The 26,408-nt window shown below is 38.3% G+C and overlaps 1 protein-coding gene across 1 annotated transcript; it reads left to right on the top strand.

The window, feature by feature from the left end:
* Positions 1 to 1,189: 1,189 nt before the first annotated feature.
* Positions 1,190 to 26,405, top strand: LOC128997212 (nuclear pore membrane glycoprotein 210-like). The gene is made up of 20 exons (XM_054422816.1): positions 1,190 to 1,245; positions 4,307 to 4,632; positions 6,068 to 6,339; positions 7,241 to 7,443; positions 8,904 to 9,044; positions 9,922 to 10,076; positions 10,682 to 10,834; positions 11,620 to 11,907; positions 13,860 to 15,387; positions 16,431 to 16,670; positions 18,088 to 18,285; positions 19,139 to 19,280; positions 19,712 to 19,902; positions 20,899 to 21,129; positions 21,883 to 22,086; positions 22,741 to 22,926; positions 23,519 to 23,671; positions 24,283 to 24,501; positions 25,023 to 25,272; positions 26,043 to 26,405. Exons 2-20 carry the CDS (start codon positions 4,463 to 4,465, stop codon positions 26,300 to 26,302), a joined length of 5,184 nt encoding a protein of 1,727 aa, XP_054278791.1. The 5' UTR covers positions 1,190 to 1,245; positions 4,307 to 4,462; the 3' UTR covers positions 26,303 to 26,405.
* Positions 26,406 to 26,408: the final 3 nt, after the last annotated feature.

The raw sequence follows: 26,408 nt of genomic DNA, 5'->3' as shown, positions 1-26,408 counted from the left end.
AAACGATAGTATATTGGATTTTCAATTAAATCTATTCCAGTAACATTGGGTTTCAAAAGCACCTAGGCTTGCTGCTACAGGGAGGGTAATAAAGTGTGTTGGGTGTTTTCCGTTGGTGCTTTATCACCATTATGAATTGATTATTCTCTTTATCGTTCTCTTTCCGTTGCGAAGCACAGGTATGGCAGCTAGTATTTCCATAAACAAGTCATATTTATTCCTCATTTAAATAACTTTAGATTTAAGCGGGTACTCTACTTGTATTTTTAGGGGCGGGAAGAGGATAAAAAAATGTTTTTTTTAATTGTAAGACTATATTTAATTAATTGTAACAATGAATTTAAAGTTTTTTTAATGTAGGCCTAATAGTTAGGATAAAATAAATAAATGAGTACTGTGTACTGAATCTTAAATTTACTCTGAATGGTTATGAACGGTGTAATAGACTTTAACCGAACCATAGATTACTTGTTTTCTTGTTTAAGTGCCCTATTTATCATGACTTTATCATTTGATGATATTTTACAAGCAAATGACAAAGCCATATCGCCCGGTAGTTATTTTTTTGAAAAGCGAAGTCTGATTTCCGGACACGGAAAGTAAGTACTGTAAGTAGATTTGAATTACCTTTAACATTTTTAGCAGAGCAAAAAGTCTACTTTCAGTTCCGATTCAAAGATATAACGTCGAATACATGTATAGCCATTGATAATGGATTTTCCTCTCACGAAAACCATAGTAAATCGCCCTTATGAATCCATGACTCAAAACATTAATTGTTATTAATTTATTATTTGAATTATTAATCTACGAATCGAACCAAACATAATTATAAAGCTTCATGACTTTTTTAATCCAACTTACAAAGGGTGACGAGAATGAATAAAGGAAATGGCATTGATTGGCTCCATTGGCGGAGTGAGTGGGATTGGAAATGGACCATTGTTCATCGGTCCATTCCCATTTTCCCTGCAACGGACGGGACAAGCCGATAGCCGATTGCCGAACGAACCGGTAATGGCGAATGGCGGTAAACTGTGATCTTAACCTCAAATTTGATCGTGGAGGGTGATATTTGAGATTGTGACTATTATTAATTTGTAAGCGTGAGGTGAACACAACATGGGAGAGTTGTATATTTATGAGATTTTATAATATTCTTATCTATGGTTGACTCGTAATTATTGTTTGAGTTCATTGTTTTTATTAATGTAGGTACCCACCCTGTACCGTGTTATTAAGTTGGTAAGTGGTAATGTGGTAAGGTTATATTTTCTTTTTTACTCTAGGCTAGGCCTAATTTGTATTTTTCCACCGATTTCATGTGACATGTGACTTGCCTAACCAACACACAGCCTACTTGTTTTATATCTAATGCACAAAATTCATTGTCTATGTCTGATAATGTAAATGTTGAGTTCAATCCGTAGCAATGAAGTAAACCCAAAGCAATCTTAGCAACGAAGTTACCGACCCTTTGGCATTATTCAGGTCCATTGATGAAAATGAAATCCAGTACGATACTGTAGTCATGGCTTATAGCATAGGTAAAATCATTGGTAGACTTCTGGCTCTGAGGAGTGGGCATTTTTCCCTTAACACGTTCAGTGTGAGGGGCGGGAATTCTGGCCCGCGGTACGGCGCCTCTGGTGCGGGGCGGGAAATGCTGTCCTTCACCAATGCCAACAACTTTGCTTCAATGTGAGCTCAGCCATTGCCAGGGAACGAACGGTTGTAAGTTTATTGTTCCCAGCCTGTAGCTTAGAATGCGAGCTTTATTTTGGTGTAGGTTGGTAGCCTACTAAACATTCCCCTTAAAATCCCATCTGGCAATGCTTTTGTCCCGTTTTCGGGGATTTTCTCTATTCGAGCTATATTACAAAGACTCTGGTTATAGATCCAGGCAGTGCTGCTATCTTTGGGTGTTTCAGTGAACTACTATCACTTTCGGGGTAACGCAGAACAATCACCACTGCCCTTTTGTGATTCGTCTTACTGAGATATTTCAATGCCAATAACGATCGCTGATTCAGTTAGCGTGCAGGGGCTCCGCCGGGGCCTTGCCGCAGTTTAGGAGCGCCTGTGTAAAGGTTTTCAGCAGTGAACGTGTTAAACCATGTATTTACCCGTAAATGCTGTGGCAAGGGGACTGAAATTAATCCTACCCCCTATTTTTGGGGCGAGGAATTCAATCGGCCATCTCCCTACAAGCGGGCAGGCCCCCTTTTTTACTTAGGATATTAGGGGAATAATTTGTTTTTTCCCTAGGTGGATTCCTTTTATTTTTATGTTGGTTATCAGGTTATCCAAATTACCTAGTTTGTACCACTTATCTTGCCTACTTTTCCTGTTAGGGATCATAAACCCCATGAGTCAGCGGAAATGTTTGCAGTCTGGTGCAGTTTGGTCTGGTGGATCTCTTCATCCATCCCCTGCCTAGACTGCCTGGGCTAGGCCCAAGTGCCAGCTTACCGTACTTGTCACGAGCTTTTTATTATATAGGGCTTTGGGGAGTGACTAAGATGTTGCAATGCTCCAGGGAGACCCTTTATAGGCCTATCCATTTTGCCTTAGGTCCTATAGACTTTGCCCCCCTAATGAGTAAAAATGCGGGTCGTAGGGGGAGAGCGATGGTCCCATTGAACTTCTTGCCCCGATAATAGGGGTATACTTATATTCAGTCTCCCTGCATCATTTACAGGTAGGCCTAATACGAGGTTTTAGGGAAAACCTCAGAAAAATTCCAACTCCTCAGAGCCAGAAGCCTACCTAATCGGTAGGTTAACTCAAAAATAGTCGTGAAAGCATTGGTAGGCCTAACAAATTACCACAAATCTTTGATAGGTTGGCCTATTTGGCTCCATGAAATAAACTTTTCCATAGCAAATTAACTTCTTCTTAGTGCAGACTTAATTTCTTTTAGGCTGTAGGCCTAATTGATTAAATTATTCTTTAGGCTAATACACAAATGACCATGTTCTATTATCAGAAACGTCAAAACAAATCTTTTAGTTTTATCCTGCTTTTTAAATATACGAGTACCTATGTGAACTTGTTAGTTATATAAATTGGTCTAAATAGGCCTACCTGCTTCTGGGTTTAATCCAATAGTTGTGCAAAGTCACACAACTAGTTTCAACTTCATGATGAAGTCATTTTCAGACGTCCAGCGGATGTCACAATCACTTCATCAGAAGGTCGTCGATACACACCTGCAACTTATCCTCTATCTGTCGGTACAGTTACACCGATTAGGAGACGAATAAAAATGGTAACTTAGGGATATTGCGTCACACATTATGTCCATCTGGTTGTGACGCATTATCCCTAAGTTACCATTTTTATTTGTCTCCTAATCTTTGTAAATGTACCTTTTTACGTAACTATGTTGGTGTGCGTGTTCGTGTGTAAATATACTAGGTCCATATGTGTATCGACGACCTTCTCATGAAGTGATTGTGACATCTCCTGGACGCTTGAAGATGACTTCTTCATGAAGTTGAAACTAGTTGTGTGACCTTGCAACTAGGGATGAGAATATCAGTGACTTTAAAATATCACTCGGAACTGTGACTGTGACAAAGAAATATCGGTTAAAAATATCGGTGACTAGTCACAGCGATATATGCTACGGTGGCGCTCCGTGCGGTGATACTCAAAACTACGAAACTGTGACGATGCCATTGGCGTGCATCACTCGAACGGCTAACCCGCTACTTGTGACTGCGACTGTGACTGTGACTGCTCCAAACCCCGAATGACTGCTACTGTGATCTCGCGCTGTTGACGATATAGGGTGCAAAGCCCGCTCAAAGTACAGTAGTTCGCTCAAAATCCGAAGGATACAGAGAGCAGCACTTACAAGGACGGCGGATACAGCCCAGTCACAGCGCTCCTACAGTCGATATTTTTAACTAAAAGCCTGTGACTGGGGAACAGAGACTGTGACTCGCTCAGTCACAGCGCTGCTCGCGCTTCTACAGTCGATATTTTGAACTAAAAAGCTGCGACTGCGACTGCAAATGGTGAACAGAGACTGTGACTCCGGTAGCTGCTACTTTTGATATCGTGTCACAGACTGTGACTGCGACTTAAAAATATCGGTGACAAAATCACAGTCTGTGATTTATCGCTCATCCCTACTTGCAACTATTGGATTACACAGAAGTAGGTATTTCCACCAATTTATATATCCAACGTAATCCGGAGGCTTTCATCAAAAATGTTAGTTGTTATGTTACTTAACCAAAATAAACCTTACAAACAATTTAATGTTAATGTTGCTAACTAAGGCATATTGTTACAGATTATCCAGAGGGTAAACATTTTGAGGAAACTACAGTGAAATGTTGGTGAAATGAAAATATAGGTCAAGCTTATCAAAGACAGCCTGATTTAGGCAACTAAGAAGCAGAGACGCACAAACCTTAAATAATTCAACTAATCTTGGAATTAATTCACTATGGCGAGATGCAAATTTAGAGATGTGTTGTGGTATTCTTTATTGTTAATTAACATATCATTTGCAGTAGATGCCTCCAAATTAAACGTTCCGAGGGTTCTATTACCCTTATTTAATCAGTTTTCCACAAATTTTACTTTGGAAGTATCTGAGGACGGATGTTACAAATGGTAAGTTATGATAATTAGTTAATGCCTTAGTTTAATGGCTACTGTGAATTTTTAGCCTGTAGGCCTACGTACTTAAAATGATCAGCTGATATCAACTGTGTAGAAACATCAGTTCTCTCTCTCACTGTACCGCTGCAATAGGCCTATCAGGCCTAGCCTACCAGCCAGCAACAACTGCGGTCCTAGATTCGTTCGGGTGTCGACACTACTAGATTTTTAATAGCTGAGTAAGAATTAAATCTGGGATAGGTCTTCACATTTGATCTAAAAATGTTTTTTTAAGACTATACTAGTAAATGATTAGGCCTACTGTTCTGATTTAAAATGTATTTAAGTACCAAGGCCTACTTAGCTGGAGACCAAATACTACAGCCTTAGAACCTAGAACCTTTAGAACCTAAATAATATGTTATCGAATAAAGTACAAACATATATTGCTTTTATTACCTACCTTTTATTATTGTTGCCTGCGTTGGCGTTCTTTGACTAGTAGTTTGTCCATCAGTCTATGCACATTTCTCAGCTTTTGTGGCATCTTCACGGGGTCTTCTTATTCAATTACGAGGTCCTTATTTTCTTGTTTCATCATTAACATGAGTTGAAAATTAAGTTACCAAATATACAATCATGTAAATATATATTTATTTATTACATGCAAGGCAAACGCCATTTTACAAGAGAGTTGATTTGAGATTGATAAAAATTAAGTGTGACTTAAAGTGAAATAGTTATAGTGCGATCAATAATTAATATTAACAAATATGAAACGATAATTAATGGATCAAATTCCCTCATAAACTATAAAAGACTACACCAACTCTATTATTTTCAAATTAATTTACGATTTTTAAACTGGCAATAACAGACAATAGAGCACTCAATAAAAAAGGCACATCGCAAGGATAAAGCATCTTCCTAACCATAAGTTAAACCTAGAAAGCCCCCCTACCCTCAGCTGATGAATGTCCCAAATTCAATAGGTCGCTGGTTCGATCCTGAGAAAAGTCAGTAGCTTTTTGATGGTTCGAAACTAGACCCAGCTGTTCCTGATCGAATTGGGCTTTAAATAAATGATCCTGACTAATGAAACCGCTGATCTTAGACATGTAACAAAGCTACACAGGTCATCACACACCATTCTACACTCAAATTTGGGTTAAAATACGCACCTAGGTGGCATCCCCATCTTAATGATTGATAATTTTAGCACTCTTAGTAAGAAATTACGCCTAAATGGGAAAAGAAAGACCTTCCCCAAACATGACTCTGCTATATCCATGGTCGTGTTAACTTGTTTTGTCTGACTACAATACCAGTGGCGTGTGTAAATATTTTGTAAGTTAAATATATATATATAGACAAGGCTAGTGATAAGACAGAGATTTTATTTTTGTAATAGGTCTACAATTTTTTCTTTTAAATATTTGTTCTGCAGGACTTCATCAAGGCCCGACATAGTCCAAGTATCACCTCTCGATGCAGACATTGACAATGGCTGCTCGGTCAAAGCGGTTGTGTCGGCAATCACCAAAGAACCGACAAGAAACACCATCATTGTACTGGCCGAGGAAGTGAGGACGGGATACGTGCTGCGTTGTGATGTCATCGTCGATGTTATCAAGTCTCTAAGTATTGTAACAACGACTCGCGAACTCTTCATGGAAGAAGCTCCGGAGATGTTTGAAGTGCGTGCTTACGATAATCAAGGTAGGTCAAAGTTTTGCTTGGTCTCTGTAGCTATGTAAGTTCTCTAATAATATAATGTTTTTTCAAACACATTTTTAAAAACTTGATCCTGATAGTAATCTAATCCAATCATTTGGTAATTGGTACCCATAAATGTGACTTGTTTTAGATATTTTTTCTTTTTGAAAAAAAAGGTTTTATAGCTTTTGGAAAAGTTACGGTAGGTAGTAATTAAGTTGCAAATACCTATTCTAATATTATATATTTATAGTCATTAAAAACTTAACATAATTAGTTTTGTTTGAGGAAAGATCCTAGGCCAGGATTATGATTTTGATTTTGACAATAAATTTATAGCAGCTAGCACAACTCGTTCCTACACTTAAAAATATCTTCCAGTGGACAAAATTTTGTATATGTGTACCTGGACTTTTTCTAAGATTAGGTAGCTGCTATCGCTTTATTCTTAAACATAAACCAAAATTTAATTGATGTTGATTAATTAATGGTGTAAAGGCATGCTTATAAAATCTTAAATTGAATTTAGCAATTATTTTTGTCAACCATCTTCAAGCTGTACAAGAACATTTGTCTATTCTAATCGTCTTCTGCTGAAGACCATAACTTTAAAACTAAAACAAGAGTAGGCCTACAATGAAGAACACACAAATAAACGGCAGCTAATTTTCATTCTTTTTTTGTTGCATTGTTTAGTTGTCAGTTGCATTGCTGCAACGTGATTTTGCTATCTAGAATAGTTGTTTTTTTGTTGTTGTTTAACATGTAATGGACCATGTCAGTCCTCAAAGCTAGAAAATAATTAGCAGAACATACACTTGAACAACCTGTTTAACACTTTTAAATAAAGAAGTAAAAGTTTTACATTTTGAGAAGATTGTTAACTGTTTTGCAAATTTTCAAGGAAACCAGTTCACGACTTTGGAGGGAGTGGAGTTTCAGTGGTACATTGAGAATTTCCAGACTCCAGCTGCAAGTCAAGTCCTTCGGTTCATCACGTTTATTGACTCACCGTACGAAGTTCCACATTCCGTGGCCAAATTTGACTCTTTGGGGCAGCGAGGCAGCATGGTGCTGATAGAAGGGGTGAAAACCGGAGCGGCCAAGGTAACTAGGAAAACTGGTTAGGCTTGAAGTAGTTTTATACTAAACCTAGGTTCAAACTGTACTAAGATGAAATCTCTGCCAGGAGAAGACTGCTAAAGTAACTGGTGTTTAAAAAAAAATTAGGTCTGCATTACCTTTGAATTATGACAGATTCAATTGTTTACCAGGAGGAAAACTCAGGTTGAAGAATACTGCAAGGGAAACCAGACCTGTTTTTGACCATGTCAGCGCCATAGGCACAACTAAAAGGAGCGCCCCTTTGCAATATATAACAGGGTGACCACCAACTGGGAAATCCGGGAATTAAGCGTGAATTTTTTTGAACCGGGAACTATGTGTGAATTTTCTATTTCTACCTGGAATTGTTAATTTACAACAGTGACGTTTCCGTGACCACGGGAGACGGGAGGCGATTATATGTCTCCACAAGGCCTCGAGGGATGATCAGAACTTTGCCACGATCGCATGAGATGATGATAATATCAAACGACTGCGGGATATGATCATGATTTTACCGCGATCGCACAATACGATAATGAGATCCACAGAGCTGTGAAGGATGATCAGAATATTGCCGTGATCGCATGAGACGATGATAGTGACTAAACGACCACGGGAGAAAAACAACAAATTACAATTTTGCCTCATTCGCGGTAGACGGTGATAATCTCATCACGACCGTGGGATGTGTTCATACATTGCTGCCATCAAGGAAGACGATAATTATGTCCACACATCCGGTGGAAATAGTCAGAACTTTGCCGCGATCGCGGGAGACGGTCGATGATGACGTATATACAATTGCGGGAAATAATTAACATCTTGCCGCAATTGTGGGAGACTGTTAAGGTGTCTTCACGGCCGCAAAAGATTATCAGTTTACCGCGATCGCATAAAAAAACGGCCACAATTTTTTTTCTTTTTTCCAATTTTTTGGCACCCCCCAAAAAAGCCAGTTGCCCTGCGCCCTAGGCACGTGCCTACCTTGCCTATTCGGTAAATCGGCCCTGAGGGAAACCGCTTGTTACTATCTAGCTTGTTTATATACTTTATGGCCCATTTAGCATCACATATTACCATTTGCTTTTTTCTTTCTTATTCTTGTCTTTCATATCAGCTGTTCATCACTATTCTTATAAAACAGGAAATTCATTGTTATTTAAACATCTGTTGTGGAGTAAAAGAAAAGGCTTTATTGATTGCAAGTTTTTAAACATTTCCGATTCTAAATTGAAAGAACTTTATCTGCTGATACTTGTGGCTAAGTTCTTTAGACACTTCCATGATCTAGCTTAGGCCTAAGAAGCATTAAGTCTTTAGAACCTCTAGTTTATGATTATATACAATATCTCTTACCACGAAACCCATCAACATCTTCTGGTTCATCTTACAAAATTAAATTGCTTTTTTTAATTACCTGTTTATTGCTGTATAATGCCTGTACCTTTTTGTATGACTAGGTGTCAGTGCAGCTTCCCCATGCAGAGTACAGTGATGTGGCAAAAGTAGAAGTCGTGTTGACCGTAGTGGCCAACCTGCTTCTAGACCCCCCAGACACTCATATTTTGGTTGGCGACACTGTCAAGTTTCGGCTCTTGCAGGTAAGTGAATCTCAAGAAGAGAACAATAATCCTACAAACAAATACGAGGTAGAATAACTTAAAATTTTCCACCAAGTGTTTTCATACGCAGGATTTTTATCTGGAAAACAGGATATTCAGACCACGGGCAGTCTGATTAAAACGGGATGCAGGATAAAACAAGATTTTGGCTCAATATATTTCCTTTTTATAATGATTTTCATGTTTCATGTAAACCCAATTGATTAGTTTATTCCAGCCCAGTACTGTAGTAAAGTTGAAAGAGCTATTTAAATACGATAAAATATCTATTTAAATACGATACTAGAGCTATTTAATTATTATACACCAAAAACTTCACTCGAAATAGAACAGGAAAATACATGTGGGATATAATGTGATTTTAAAAAAATTGTATTAAAGCGGGATTTTCTCGACCAGATGAGTAGGATTTTTGTTTTGGTCTTGTGGATACACTGTTACCATAAAAAATTAACTTAAAACAAAGTTAACAAGTAATATGACGTTATTTTTAAAGATATTTCTTTGTTGGTTGATCTAAAATTATAGTAGGCCTATTGAATAAGTTTAAATCAACAGAACTCATTCTTTATTTACCCACATCAATAAAACCATGAAAAATATGACAAGGTGAGTTGTTGGCTCTATTCCGAGCTATTGCAACAATGTTGTTTATTTACCTCTTAATGCTATTATTAATGCATTAGGAACTAAACCTTTTACTGTTCCACTTTATTCCTTGCACTTTTAGACACATTCTACACACTTTGAAAACTTTGTGAGAACCACCAATTAATAAGTAGCACTGATGACCACCAAATTACTCAAGTTAAAAATGGTCTTTAAGTGACAATATTACAGTTTAGTTACATTGTAGATGCAGAATGGCAGACTGGACGAGATATCGCTACCGTCTCCGCAGTATGTACTGGATGTAGAGGATAGTGATGTGATCGTGATTGACGCTTCGGTGTCTGTTGTGAGAGGTCTGCGTCTTGGACAAACTAGAGTGGTGTTGCGCGATAGACACAGGTAATCAACCACTGATAAGCTGATTAGAGAAGTAAACCTTTGCGATAATAACAAGTGAACATTTATAATTTGAGTGCTGTCAAAATTCATGCGTAGGGTTGTGTTAAAACTAGAGGTATTCAAGCCTGGGATTTACGATTCAGATTGCTTGAACCTCAAACTTTTTTAGAGCCCTGCTTTACTATATCATGAATTTTTCGTCGGCTAATGGCCATGAAATAAATTTTTGGTCACTAACAAAAAAAATTCAATCCAATGTTATAACTTAATGGAGTTTTAGCCTCTATATGAATCAAGGATTTAGGAATGTCACCTCATCTTATTTTTTTTTCTGAAAACTAGTGAGGTCATAGACTAAACAAATATTCAAATTATAAATATCTATTCCAACAATAAATAGCTTTATACATTTTTTTATGTTCCATAAACTGAACTTACTAATGCATTACCAGCTATTATTTGAAATATGAGTAGGCAAATAGTTTATGATCAAGACTTAATTTTTTTTTTTAATGGACTGAATAAACATTTTACACTAAAATATTTCTTTTATTCGTCATCATCTGATTTTACTGAGCTGCTGTAACGCTAGTTAATTTTTACAGGGTACTGGATGGGGAAACAGGTGTAGTCAAGCTACCTACAGCTACTGTTGTTGTAACAGAACCTGCTCATTTACGTCTTGCACTGCAGCCACATAACAACTGGGCTGTGTTAGTGGACGAGCCTTGCACCATTCAAGTTCTGCTGTACGACAGGTAAATAGTCAAGCAGTAAAATCATTACCAGTAGCGCTAGGCCATATCACAATACACCACTCTTAGCACTGAAAACATACTACTATAACCCAGAATGCCAACCGCATGGTAAAAACCAGTGTTTTGAGAGAGCTTTGCCTGTCAATTCGTAGGCAGCGCCACCAGCGTTGCTATGCTGAGTGCATGGCAACGCTGGTGGCGCTGCCTACGGATTGACAGGCAAAGCTCTCTCAAAACACTGGTTTTTACCATGCGGTTGGCATTCTGGGTTATAGTAGTATGTTTTCTGTGCTCTTAGTGAGAACAGACAGTATGACTGTTTCTGGTAGTTGCATTATCAAAAGAAATAGGCTATACGAATCATTAACAGTAGCAGCAGGCAAGACCACAATAGACTACTTTGTGTGAGTACAGGCGTTATAGTGTTGACTCAACAAACTCTCCCCTCTCTTGGTCATATGAAGAAGTGTGTGACCACATGTAAGATTTAAATCCTAAATATATACTTTTAATAGGTATCCTGTGTTGTTGTTGGCCAGTGATGGTGAATAGACTGTGCCAATATAAATCTTCTCTAACCTATAATTTACAACTGATTCATATTAACTTTGATACCTATCACGCCATGGTACACCTGACATAGCAGACACCTCAATGAGAAGTACACCTGGACAACAATTTTAAACCAGTTTCCTTTAGCATTCTTCTCAATCTATACATTATTACTGTAGCCAATCCACCTGTGGCCTACATCTTCTTTCACACTCGATGTCTGATTGTTTCAGGAACAACCACAAGATCCACATCGGAGACTCTGTCTACATTCGGACAGAAGTCTCGGAGAGTTACTTCCGCACAACCGACATGACCCGGAATGGTACCGTGGTGGACGGTGTCACTGTTAAAGTCGGCACTGCACCAGTCACTGCTACTCTAGAGACGGTCCGTACTATCGGCGGCACAGAGGTCAAGTTCAAACCTGTCATAACCGCACAGGAGGACATGTTGATATACCCGCGGTTGCAGGTTGTGCCTGATCATGTCATCGTTCCATGGGACCCCAGTGTAACCAAGTGAGCGGAATTTTTGGTTTATAATTTAAATTTTTGTTCTTGAAAAAATATTTATACTGAGTCAAACCAGTGTAATTAGGACATTAGAGTGGTAACCTCATATACTGTATACAACTATGGTAATGCTGGTGTAGCTCCTGAGATCACCATGACATCATATCAACTAATCATATAACAGGGTGTCTACCAACCGGGAAATCCGGGAAAACCTGGAATTGTACTTAATTTTTTACTGGCCATGAAATGTACGGGAATTGTCCTTAGATGCCAGACTAAGTCCTTAAATTTTTAATGGGCCATAATTTTATCGATCGCTAGTTGGTTAGGAGCACATAAAAGGTTTATCAGATGTTTGTTTACATTTTCATAATTTATTACTAGAGTAATTATGCAATAAAAACCCCATTGGCAGTCTCAAACCCATTAATGTTTTATCACAACAATCAAATGTCAAGTCAAGTACTTCCAAGAACTGTTGACTCACTAGTAGTTTAACTCATAAAAGTTGTATCACTTTTATTCCTTTACAACGTATTTATTTATTACTAGGGTAATCATTATTAGATCCCAAACATATTTTATCATGGAAATAATAGTTTTATAATGGCTGTTAAATTTCACTTCTTTCTTGTACTTCAATTTGCCGCTGGCCATTGCCTAGTGCCATAAAACTGTTTATGGTTTCACATAAAACATGTAACTAATCTTAAACATAACTAAGTTAAACCCTTTTTTATGGATATTTTATCTTTCAATTGACAAAACCAAAAGCATTGTTGTTTGCATTAAATTTTTATCACTACCTAGGCCTACTTGGTTTCAAATTATGTCATTGCATTTTCTGTATCTTTGTACATTGTTGGCGGTCAGGTTTCATTTTTTTTTATTTCCCATATTTATTTATTGCATTGTGTGCTTTAAGCAATCTAAATCTTATGAACTAGAATGATGATATTGTAGTGACTTTGCTGACATTATAACCTCATTGTTTGTTACTCAGTTTATATAGGCCCTCCTAAATAATTAGGCCTAGGCCTGGGTATTTTGATTCTTTGAAAGTGCTGTAAAATATACTAAGAAAATGTAATTGAGCCTAAGATAAACTAATGATTGCTATGTGTCGATATTAACTTTGCAGATGAAAAGACAATAATCTTACTCTGTGCTTACTGGTAGCCGCTTACCATACCGATTTTGTACCTAGAACCGAGGTAAAATATATTCATTATGCATGAAAGATTTTTTTTTTTTCAAAAGTAGTTGAGAACCTAACGTTGTGCCAGGGCGAATAATGCCAAATACTTTTCTCTCTGGAACAACTATACATTGAAGAACAAGATTAATACAGTTTGACAAATCAGGAATATTATTCTGTAATCACACCGACAAAGGTCCTTAAATGTACGGGAATTGTCCATGAATTTTTTATCCAGAATGTAGTAGACACCCTGATATAAGCATTTTTTATCAAACAAAAATGATACAAGCTTATGTTTCAATCAATAGGTATCCTACAAAAAGCAAGCTAGTTCACTTTGACTATTTTTCTGTACCAAAACAGTGTTAGCCTTAAATAATGGATAGTTACTGTCTGTTTTCTGTATTTAAAGGTGATTCAATTAAATTGTACCAATTGCTTTTATGATAGCCATAGTAATGAAGTGTTTTAAAATGAAAAGGAATATAGTTAACTTACGGTGTGAGAAAATTAGAGTGCAGGGCTAGGTAATAAATATTATGCAACAAAATGTCCTAAAAGACTGGTATCTCGTCCTAATCTAAAAATTCCTGCGGGAGAAGGTTTTAAGACAGATTATCAGTGTTATATTTAGTTAGGTACCTTGTAGATTTCTTAGTCCAAGGACTTTGATTTTCTCTGGTGAGCTAACTGAAGTCTATCACAATTCCAGCCACTTGTTTAATGTGAACTTAACAAATTTTATGCATTTCAGGTACGAGGTAGAACTAAAAGCTAGTGGTGGTGATGGCACTTACATCTGGAGATCCTATGATACATCAGTAGCCACAGTTTCTCAGTCTGGAATTGTCAGATCTCACAGCTTAGGAGAAACTCAAGTAGGCGTGGCAATGTCTCGTAACCCTTCAATCAAGGCTTTCTCTCACATAGAAGTGTTGCCTCCTTCCCACCTGGAGATCCTCAAACATGTTCTAGAAGCTCCAGTTATGAAGCCAATCACTCTGCACATCGTGTTGTATGCAGATAGGACTGACAAAAACGGAAACTTAGAACGAATTCCGTTCACAAATTGCCAACAAGTTCCGTTCAAAGTGGAGTTGTCGCATGACAATTTCTACCACAATACGACTGCCCGCGCTAAACCTGTAGGTAAGGCTTGTGCAACAGTAACAGTGTTTGGCAAAATAGTCGGATCTACGAGGGTGAAAATTTCGTATAGAGTCAAAAATGTGGTTTTGGAAGCGGCGACTGACGTGGCTGCCTATAGTCCTTTGGAAGTGGTTCACCCTGAGAAGAGGGTTACTGTTTTGGCTTTGGGTACATCAAGAGATATTGTATGGAAAGGCGGACCACGAGTGTGGTTGGGTAGACCCGCAGAACATGTACGTTCCATATCTGCCAACACGACTACAGGAATACACATAGGGGAAGTCACCTCAGCGAGCCCGTCAGAGTTCTATGTTTACTCGGTGGTGTGTAAAGTCATTGGGGAATACAGTGTAGAGCTCTCAGTTAAAAATGCTGCAGTTGATGGGAACTCGAAGTACAGAGAAAGCGTTTCTACTGTAAAAGTTGTCTGTGCGAACCCTCGTTTTATTTCATTCTCTCCTGAAACACCTGTCAATGAGTCCTGTCCTTACAGCGCAGACTCGACCCGAATGGTCGCCTTGAACTATGAACCAATCAAAATCATTGTGACAATCACCGATGCCCTAGGAAGAGTTTTTGACAACGCTACTAGCTACAATATAGATTGGTATTTATCTAGTAGCTCATTGGGGTATGTACAATTTGATGGTATGGTCGTTCTAGAAGATGTGAAAGAGTACAACTATCTAATACCACTGTATCATTACCAGATAATCCATCCGAGAAACCAAACAGGCACACTTATAGTGGAAGCTACTGTCAAGAGCTACAAAATGGTGATGCTAAGTTATTTCAAAATCACTCCTGACATTCCTGTTTTTTGGGTTAAAAGTGAAGTGGGTGAAAGTCTTTCTTCAGTGATTAAAAACTCGTTGACAATTCTATGGGTGGACGCCTCCCTAGTAACACCTGCACGAGCGACAGTGTTCAATCATCCCAACAACAAAGTTACACTGAGAGTCAGTCATGGCTCGGGTTTCTTCAACATCCATCAGAGTTCTACAGACATCGCAGAAGTTCAGTATCACGATGGTGTCAAGACTATTGAAATATTCCCAAAATCTGATGGCCTTCTTCATCTGAGAATCGTTGATCTGTGTCTGTCATATGACTCTCCAATTGTTGAAATACAGGTAAATTCACTTATACATCAGTAGTAGTAGTTTTATCTTGACATCATTAATACTAAGTTTGTGACATTTTTCGGTCCAATCAATTTCAATTTGAAAACCGGTGTCACAAGGCAACCATGGCGCAAGCCATCGTAGGGTGGATGCACATCCCGCCATTGGGCCAAACTAGAGGGCTAAATTTTGGATAAGGATAAGTGACGTAAATCGGCTGATTTTTAAGTAAAATTACGTAATTTTAAAGTACATTGGTAATTAAATAATCGTTAAAAATCGGCCGATTTACATCAAATTTAAAATCAAATTATTGACATTTCTAGGTGAATCTCAATAAAACTATTATTTTCAATGATTTTTATATATTTAAAAAATTTATTTATGGTATTTTGCGGCACGAGCGGCACTAATGAGGGTCGAGCCACCTCAGGGGTGGACAATAGACGGATTATCAGACCCGACCCTCCCCAGTGGTCCGGCGATAGCTTGTCGTTGACTATTCTTTTATTGTTTTCTGAACAATGATTTCTAATTGATGTATTTTTGGGGTTTTTCATATAACATTTGTGTTAGGCTACATACAAGAAGAGTTTGCCTAATATATTACAGTCTATATCATTCTAAATAAATATTAAGAATAGTGTTGGCCCCAGGATGGAACCTTGAGGAACGCCGTACCTGATATTATTCCATCCGGACAAGAACTTGTGACAAATTTTATAAATTACAATGCGTTGCTTTCTATTTGATAGGTAGTTTGAGAGAAGTTGCAATATCTGACCACCAATCCCTACATTCTTCAGTTTACAATAATAATTAGTGTGGTTATTTAAGCTTGTTGTAACTTATTACAAACATTTAAATAATTGTAAATGTCCATTGTGTAGTAAGTTTTACTAGAAAGAGCAAGATTACTTAATATGTACTAGAAAGATTTTGTGATCATTGAACATCTAGGCTATAATATAGGTTATATAGGCTAAATATGTTTACAGAATAAGGCTATATCCTGGACAATGTTTTTACCATCCATATTTATTTACTCGTAGGTACTGAAGGTGGGCAGCATGCAGGTCGAGATGGTAGATAGAGTACAGCAAGGCAGTACCATTACTGCGGTGGTGTGGTTGTATGACACAGTCGACAACGCACTCTCTGTGTCTGACTCTGATCTACTAGAGCTGCGGCCTCATCTAGATAGTCAGCTGGTGACCATCACACGTCTGACAGATGACAACACGGACGGGCTTGTCAGGTTTAACATCACCGGATTGGAATTAGGCTCGACGGTGAGTTTCTCCGCTCTATCTTAAATGTAGAAAAGCTTAGAAAAATTACAAGAGTTCTGTATCTTGTCTAAGTAAAATAAGATTCTTAATTTAGGAAAAATATCAGTGTGTTTAGTTCTGTAATCTTTCATTTGTGTATCTATTCTAAGAGTCAGGACTCCCTAATACTTTTGACTCAGATCGGGCCAACCAACCGTTGACCTGAGAGATCTGTTTAGAGTAATTTATTATTTGGTTTAATTATTGAGTTATTTGGTTATTAAGTTTAAACAGTTAGGATTATTGAGCCTTCCATCTCTTTATATATATTCATGCTTACTGTTCATTCAGAAGAATTTTGACCTTCTTTGTGGACAGCAGCATTTACATGCATACAACTTAAGGTGCAAAGACAACTTTCAATACCAAATACATAACTTAACAATCTATGAAATGGGCCCTTGTTACATGGGTAGGGTATGAAGTTCTTTAATAATCTACCAACAAACATTAAAAGCCAAATCCGTTTAAAGAGATTTAAGAATACTCTAAAAAGTTATCTTTTAAACCAAGTATTTTACTCTGTAAGTGACTTTAAAAAAAATTAAGCAGATGAACAAAATCATCCTTATTCTCTATATGTAACTGTTGTTTTAGAGTCAGACAAACCAGTTTAATAGCTTTGCTATGTACAAATGTTTTTATGTGTCAATAAAGTGAATTTGAATTTGAATTTGGAGAAATAATTGTTGAGCTAAGCTCGGTTCGGGTCATTTAAGTTAGAGGTTTGCAAGCGGCTAGAATTTTTGCAATGGCTAAAATGTCTGAACCAAAATTGAACATTTTTGGCATGATCCCAGGAGACTAATGATGTCCCAGCGATTTATAAAAAAAGTCATTAAAGCTCTGAAAATTCTAATGAAACGCTTCTGTTAATTTTTTTCAGCAGCTACCTCTCTAATAGGGGGAGCGAGCTGGCGTAGTGGTTAGAGCGCGGGACTTCAGTCCCTGAGGTCCCGGGTTCGATCCCTGCCAAGTCACCAATGGATTTTATCTAAGTGATAATGCCGCAACCCCTAGGTCTAGCCTGAAGTAATGTGAAAAACAATCCCAGGCTCGTGCCTAGCGTCCTTAGGACAAAAAAAAAAAAAAAAAAAAAAAAAAACCTCTAATAGGCTACAGACTGTCTCATTCGGTGAACATTTAAACGATGTATTGCCAGTGGAGTATGGTGTGGTCCAGCAATCGACACTTGGCCCTGTTCTATTCGTAATTTACATTAATAATATTTCTAAAATTCAATAATATATTTAGTTAAGATATTTTTATTTTTCAAAAGGTAATTTAGCCTTAAATAGGACATAAAATGCAATATTTCCTTTCTTTTACATTAGGCGGAATTAGTTTTGATAATTTACGATTTTTCTTATGTCAACAGTCAATAAGTTTCACCAGTGGCTATGGAGAGAGGGAGATACGCAGTCACCCTCAACCCCTCCAGGTGTTCCCTCCCTTGCGGCTGTTCCCTCATCAGCTCACCCTCCCCGTGGGGGCGCTGTTCCAACTGACGACTGTGGGGGGACCCAAACCCGACACTGCTATGGAGTTCACCTCATCCGACTCAACTATTGCTAAGGTAGGCCTTATCAAATCAAATCCTTCATTGTCATTGTTATTCATAGTATAAAACATATGGTAACATAGGTTTAATGCATAAAACAATAAAAATAAAAAAATTAAAAAGTTCAAAGTTATAGGCTAGGTGGAACATATCGGATAAAACAATCAAAATATCTAAACCTAATGTATTAATAAAACTTAATAAACTAGACATCTGCAAGACATAAATTTTAGGTGGAGGCGAAACTAGCAGTACAATAAGTTTATTGGCAGGCCTACTGTTTTTTATCAAAAAATTTTGATAATTGTTCTGTTAAGGTGATTTAATACAAATAAATACATGTTAAAGAATGAAAAAGTTTGCATGATGAATTTACTTGATACCTAATAGGAATAAATGTTTGGATTTTGACTACTTTCCCCAAAATTAAGGATGAGTCGATTCTCGATACAAACGATAGTTGGACATTGGGTTCAGTATTGAGAATTGGTCGTCAAAAGTCGATTCCAATAGCGATACCCAACTCATCTGCGAAGATGGCTTGATCGGAAAATTGCCGTGATCGCGCAAGATGACAAAGATGATCTCGTGACTGTGACGCCTGCCTCTAAGCAACGATGTAGAATTAGAACACCCTAAAACTTACGGGACAGAACGTGTTGTTGTCTCATACCCAAGGGATGGGATGAGTAGGGGCGGTAGGAGAAGAGCTTGTGGTCTACTAAGTTCTTTTTGTATTTAATCCTTCTTAATTGAAATATTGTTAAAAATAATCTTCATATACCTATTTATAATTTGGATGTTATAATATCTAAAAAGTTCGGCCTTAACAATGTTGTGCATGGATTGTATATTGAATATTTCCCAGGTTAATGGAGCTGGCCTCATAGAAGCACAGCGAGTGGGAGACATGACTGTGACTGGTTCTGCCATTGGTTACTACAAGTCTACTGGCAGCAAGGTGGTCTACAGCAAAGATACAGTCAATGTGCACGTCATTCCACTTGAGGGTAAGACTTTTTACATTTCCTTCCTCCACACATAGTCCTAGTGTGTCACAGCTAAAACTATTGGTGTTTGGCGGGATTTGAATCCAGAACCTAGGGATCCAAACTCCCACACTCCAGACCAGCTCACTCCCCTGGGGGTAAAATGGTAGGACTCTTTCAACCAAAAGTACATTCTTCTAAGTAGTCTGTGTACAGGGAACTGTGAACCCAAAAGTTGGTACGTCTCCTAAGCCTGACTGATGCGGAGGCCAATCCTTTATGACTGCCGCTCAACTGAGTCCACACTAAAAGAAACCAGGGAGCCCAATAGCAAAAATTATTTTTCTTCAATACTACAAATACAATTAAAAAATATTTTTACCTTAAAATTTCATGCAAATCGGTTTGCACATTTTATTTGCATACATGTTTTATCCATTATACTGTGTCAGGTGTCAAGATCCACAGTCCACTTGTGAAGCTACAGGTGGGCTGCAAGATGCCTCTGTGGGCTGCTGGGATACCTGACAAACTCACCCCACTGGTCCTGGGCTCTATACAACCACCTCTAGTGTTCAGGTGGTCTACCTCCGTGCCGGACACTGTGCAACTACAAGATGTCTTCCACGGGACAGGGCTCGAGGTAAATTGGCATTTTGACTATCTGGGTTCATAAACGTATAGGCTATGTAAAATCAGTTGTGTAAACTGTGTAAATGTTTAAGATGTGTACCTTAACACTAGAAAAAATGCTGTTATAGTCAAGTGAAATAGTTAACAGTAACAGAATGTTGTCTTTTTCATTAGCACTAGCTAAAGGATGTTTAGACCAAGAATTATGATTCACGCATACCTGCAGAATGGAGCTCTAGTTAATGCGGGTCTGCTGGCCAGGTAGTGGGGGTTCCAGTAAAAAGTGATGATCTTCAAGTCCCATTCCAAAATCGGCGATAAAAACAAAACATGCATCTACCGTGATCACAGTAAATTGTGAATGTCTCAAGCGGTTGTGATGAAATCATGAACTTATCCCGTGATGGCGGTAAAATTGTGAACGTTTCCTGTGGTCACAATGATAACGTGATCATCTCCCGTGATTGTGGTGATATTGCGAACATCTATCATGACAGTGATATCGTGAACGTCTCTGTAACCTATTTATCTGAATCGTGAACTCGTGGTATTTATCTGGATAAGACCTTTTTTTGGGGATCTCATATCAATTACATAGGTTCTAAGCTTTCAAGATTATTTTGTCAAAAATTATTTTAAAACAGCCTATTTTGCTTATTTTCAATCTTTCAGATACAATATTATCTTTTACGGCAATTGCAGTAGGATAGAGGAAATTTTTGTCTTACAAAAGAAGTTAGTTAGAAGCATTTCTCAAACCCAGCACCCTTCCAGTCCACTTTACACCCAGTATGTCAGACTTTATTGTCCTGTCTTATAACTAGGACAAGCTCCATTAATATAACTAATTTAGTATGATCTTTCCATGATAAAAGTTATTTTTTCAGATAGAATTTAAGAATCTGGTACATTGTTGTGTTTCTATTAAGCCCAAGTTACTATCCTACAAACTACACAAACCCCTATAATTTCCTATTTACTTTGATTTCTTATTACCCTGTTACAGGTGCCTGAAAAAGACAGATTGTCTATGAGAGTGCTTGGGCTCAAGCCTGGCCGAGTCACTGTACATCTCAACGTAACCATGAGGACAGCTCGGCACAACGTTGAGTTCTTTGACCAACTTGATTTAGAGATATACGAGGATCTGTCCCTCACCAAGCCTGACAACTACAAGGCGTCAACACTACTGATGGCTCCGTTCTCTCAGATGCATCTACGCACCAACAAGGACTCTGTGAGTAAAATTTGTTGTTAGAAACGTGACAAACATCTTGGTAGAGAACAATTTTGTAATACAGTAATTTATTTAAGGAATGTATTTAACTAGTGAAAGTAAAATTCTTGAGTTTTGAGCTCAAATCCTAAAACAATCTTTAAATGTTAGCGTATTAGTTTTTTGAGGTTAAAACCCCCTTAAACATGGTTCTGTGGGTATCTCATTTATTAAATTAATTTATTTCAGATTGTCCATTCAACCACGAAACCATAAATCGTACAAGATTTTAATTACCCAAAAAAGTCTGAGGATTGTTATGGAATTTTGTATAGAACCTGATCATCAATGGCCAATGGCCGGATATCCATTCATGATTGGTTTTACATTGGTTTTCTCTAATTGTCATTGTTTGTGGTTAGAAATTCACACTTAATTGTGGATGATAGTTACAGATGTTGCTGTGATTGGGGGAGATGATTGATGTTTCCATGATTGCTTACTTAGGCTGGGCGCACACCAGATGTGCGCATGCGCGAGGATCGGCACCACATGTGGCACAGTGACAGCATTTGTCGAAAGCAGTGGGAACTTCTCTGTTGTGTATGTCTTGCTGTTGCTGTGCTGTATGCAGCTCTCCTCTATCGGGCACCTCGCCGTGCAATGGTATTAGGTGTGCGGCCGACCTTACGTTCCATGGCAAGCTAGACACTATGTACTTGCAATTTTTCATTCACTCCCTACCTAGTTCAGTTTATTTTTTGAAACTTGCAGGTGAGTGACATAACCTACAGTGTCGTCGGGTTGTCTGAGGACAGTCGTAGCACACAGAATACAGCTCTCACACAGTCAGCTCCTGTGGTGTTGGTAAGCAAGTCAGGCACTGTGGCTGCGTTTGGTGTCCTCGGATCCGCCTCGGTGCTCATTCACTCGATCGAGGACAACGGACTCAAACAGAATCTGCCGGTCAACATTGAGGTAAGGCTGCTACTGGGATATGTTGATAAAGGAATCGTATGGATGTGGTGTCAAAAGTATTGTCCTTGGTGCGTTTCTAGTGTAGTTGTTCGCGTTATTCAAGGGAAAGGATTGTTATAGACAAAATATAGACTGTTTTTATGATGTTTTGGATCTGGAATCTGATTCTGTCTATAGGTGAAAAAGTATCCACAACATCCCAAGATTAGCACACAAATCACTGGAAAACCACAAAAGAAAACATCACAGAGAACTGTATTGCAGTCAAAAAAGAAATTGAAAAAACAAAGTAACGGATGCTGTCGCAAGTTTTTCAGACTTTGGTAGCAGAGGGGCTCGTTTAATCCCTGGCATTCACAGAAATTTTAGAGGCATGGACCACTTTCCCAAGCGTTGCCAAAATGCCACTGAATCATCTACTCATAAGAAATTAAATTATGGTCGAAGTTTCAGGGGTTGTTTTTATGTGTAATATTTTGTGTATACAGTTTATTTGTTTAGTGTTCATAAAATAAAAACAAGTTGATTTCATTAAAAACCAACTGACCTAGCTTGAAGCGAGGTAGCTGGGTGTTTATTGTACTTCCTTGTTAACTAGACAAGCTTGTATAACTAAACTACTTACCCCCAGTTTGTTCACAATGTGTTTAACAGGTGAAGCCGGTCCACTATGTGATGCTGAATGTAGAGACCAAGTTGTCTGTTGGTTCGGGCAAGGTAATCACAGCCCTACCACGAGGACTAGACCTGCAGTTTGTATTGAGCTATCATGACACTGCAGGGCAAGTGTTTGCTGCCACACGCACGGACATTCGCACCCAGCAGAACAGATTTGACTGTGTAAGTAACACAGAAATATAATAGGCTAATGTTCCTGGAAAAAACCTTATCTGTCAACAGAATTTTATTTCAAGGATTTTGTGGTAGTATGGATGAACAGCAGGATTTCCTTACTGACGGATAGAGTTGAAGTAACATTTAACACAAGTTAACACATGAAACATCGAATTTTCAAAACTACATGCACCTTTTTCTAGTTGGTTAGTTGTTTCTTGTTTTAAGCTGTCCTCTGATTAGCTATGTGTTTATATGGACTCAACTCTTAATCAGTAAGGCAAGCCTGCTGTTCATCCTATCCACTACAAAATCCTTAAAACCTGGCCTAAAGAGCCGTCTGTATCATTTAATGTCAATATTTGATTTCATATAGGCCTTTTTTTCTTTTAAATATTTACTATTTAGATTGACAATAACTCACAAAACTTTCTTGATGTTATTAGATTGAATTTAGTTATTTAGGAAACAAATTTAACTGTTTGGCTTACAAGAAATTATATTTTTCGTTCATATTTCAGCGAGTTAGATCTGAGTTGTTATTTCAACATAGGTACATTTTTTATGTGAAATTTGATGGTGAGTTTGTTACTTGTAGGTTAAGGTAGTGCGGGGAGAAGTGAACGGAACTGTGGTAGCCAGTCTGGTAGACTATTGCTCATCAGTGCTAAAAGTTTGGGATGCTGGCACCATCAAGGTAGCGCAAGACTATGTCAAACTGAGAGTTGACCATCTGATCAGTCCATCCAAGGTAATCAAATATACCTACTTTGTAATATGTATGTATTCTATGAGTGATGGGTGATGAGGTTCTCAAAGACAAGTTGTTTACATACTTATGCTCCTTTATCTCTGTGAAATGCAGCTGAGTTAAGGTGTTACTTTGAATAGGATTTTAGGTTTTGCTCTTACACTCGGTAACACTGATGTGATAATGTATCTTCCATCACCGAATCCTATTGATTTAGAGTCAATACGAGGGATGTTCGTAAATTATACTCCTGTAAACGAGCTAGTTTGAATCTGACACCAGCTCTGTGTTCTCCCACTACTATTACAGCTGCTCCCTCCTATGTGGTTGTTAGTTAATCTCGTCAAAGTTGCCAATAATGATTTGGGAAAAATCAACGAGACTAATCATCGCATAGGAGTGTGGGAACCGGTTAGAATTGTAGTAAGGAACACTTCGCTGGTGTGCTTTTTAAACTAGTTTGCTTGGTCATAACTGAAGCTTGTTGCAAACATAAATTTTTAGACAAATCACCTAGATTCTAAATCAAAACAAAGATTTAAATGATTAGTTAGCAAAAGTTTAACTACTGGAATTAACTTTGCTTATTAAAAATTACATTTTTTCAACAGAGTGAGATGACTGTTGGAGACGTGGCGTGTTTCTCCATGCCGCTACTAGACAGGTCGGGTGAGGCGGGTGAGTGGACCTCGGGTGCACCCGAGGTGCTGACTATGGAGGCACCCACGGGTGTGGCTCGGGCTGTGAGGCCTGGTCAGGCACTCGTCAGGTACAAGTTGAAGAACTCCATAACTACATCCACTCTGATACGTGTGCACCCGATACAGGCGGTGAGTATAAACAATACAGCTTTGAATGAATTTCCGTGGAATAAGAAAGTAAGGTTTACGGTAAAGACTTATTTCATGTTTAATGTCATAACTGAAACTAGGCTGTGAATGTTGTGATGAATTGAAACTGAGTTGCTTGTCAATTTCAATACTTGTAAAAAGTATGTAAAGTTTTGAGGAATTTTGTCAATCAGAATAGCAGGCTTACTAGATTTAAAAATAGTCTACTGTGGTACAAGAAACACAAAGATTAGAAAACTGTACTGTAACTGACGGAATATAGAAACCAAGAAAATGCATACTTCATGGATTCCATTAGACCTAAAGAAGAGAGATTCTGAAATGTCGAAACACAACCAATAGGTTGGGGGGGTTGGAGCCCGTCTACGGAGACCCAAACTTTTCCCCTTCCCCTCAGATGAGCCGACGCAGTCGCAGATAGTCGGCTGATCAATTTAGTCCCGTAAATAGTACAATAGTAAGCCTTAGAGGGAATAACAAATTTGAAATGATAATTGCAGATAGTGTTTTTGTCGCTGAACAACCGTAACTTGACCAACTGGGGATCATTCTCAGTGCCGCTGCTACTGCTCAGTGACCATGATTCTGTGGAGAAGTCATCTAATTTGGTGAGCCCCGCTTGCCCCGCCTTAGCCTCTACCAAGCCCCAACAGCTGCCCTTTAGCTGCGAGATACGGTTCAACAGCCCCATGACCCCCGTAGACATACACCATGTGTTCAACGTACAACCCAGCTTTGACACCCACACTGGTAAGTTAAATTTGCCACGGTACACATATAAAAGCCAAAGAACATTAATTGTATTCCTATTGATACTTTATTAAAACATTTACACTTTCCTGTTGTTGAAGTTGATTTTAAAATGGACATACAGTAGACTCCCTCTTATCCGGACTCCTCGGGACCGAAACCAGTCCGGATGACGGTTTTTCCGGTTAAACCGACGTCGCCAAAAACTCGTTAAAACGGACCGTTTAAATGAATACTGTATACAGTATTTGACTTAAATTTAGGAGAGCATTGTATTTAGACACGTGATCACTGGTCTCAAATCTTTCTCACGAGAACAGTCGTTTTAGTACCGCCCACTTCCTGCCGAACTAGTCCGGTTAAACCAATGTGCTGATAAAACTTGTCTGGTTAAAGAGATGTCTTTTCGCCGATTGTAGTCCGGTTAAACCGATGTCAGGTTAAAAGGTGTCCGGATAAGAGGGAGTCTTATGTACAAACATTTCTAGTCCTCTCTTTGTTTTTTTTTTTTAGATTTAGCCTATTTAACTTGCTGCTACGCGATATGTGGTAGAAATAGCTTGCTTCCTTGTTGAAGTTGATTGAAAGTGATATTTACGTTTTTGTGTTCACTTATAAACCGTTTTATTTTATGCAAGTTTTTTTGTACGCTGTCAAATAATATCTTTATTGATATTTTTTGGTATCAAAATAACATGTTGTAGCTTAAAATGGAATCCATGCGAAGTCAACAAATATCTAAAAGCTGTGGTGTGAATTGTGTATTGCAGGACTGTACTCGTGCTACTTTGAAGCTCTAGGAGCTGTCTCTGCCAACACCAGTGTACTGTCTTCAAACGTGACTTTGCGAGCCATCAGTGACTCCTTGGTGTCTGAACCTCTAGTGATACCGTTCCTACCCTCAGTATACCTCCCTACGCAGGAGTTGCTACTGACAGATCATCAGAGCTGGGTGTTGTTGTCTGTCATAGGAGTACCTCAGGTGCTGGCTCATGTACAGGTATGTCTACATCAGTGTCTGAACCTCTAGTGATACCGTTCCTACCCTCAGTATACCTCCCTACGCAGGAGTTGTTACTGACAGATCATCAGAGCTGGGTGTTGTTGTCTGTCATAGGAGTACCTCAGGTGCTGGC

The sequence above is a fragment of the Macrosteles quadrilineatus genome, unplaced genomic scaffold (assembly GCF_028750875.1).
Source record: "Macrosteles quadrilineatus isolate MER2022 unplaced genomic scaffold, UCM_ALF_1.0 Scaffold_6__1_contigs__length_79288215, whole genome shotgun sequence".
Lineage (NCBI taxonomy): Eukaryota > Metazoa > Arthropoda > Insecta > Hemiptera > Cicadellidae > Macrosteles > Macrosteles quadrilineatus.
The sequence above is the reverse complement of the archived record's forward strand: the minus strand, read 5'-3'. Positions and strand labels throughout refer to the sequence as shown.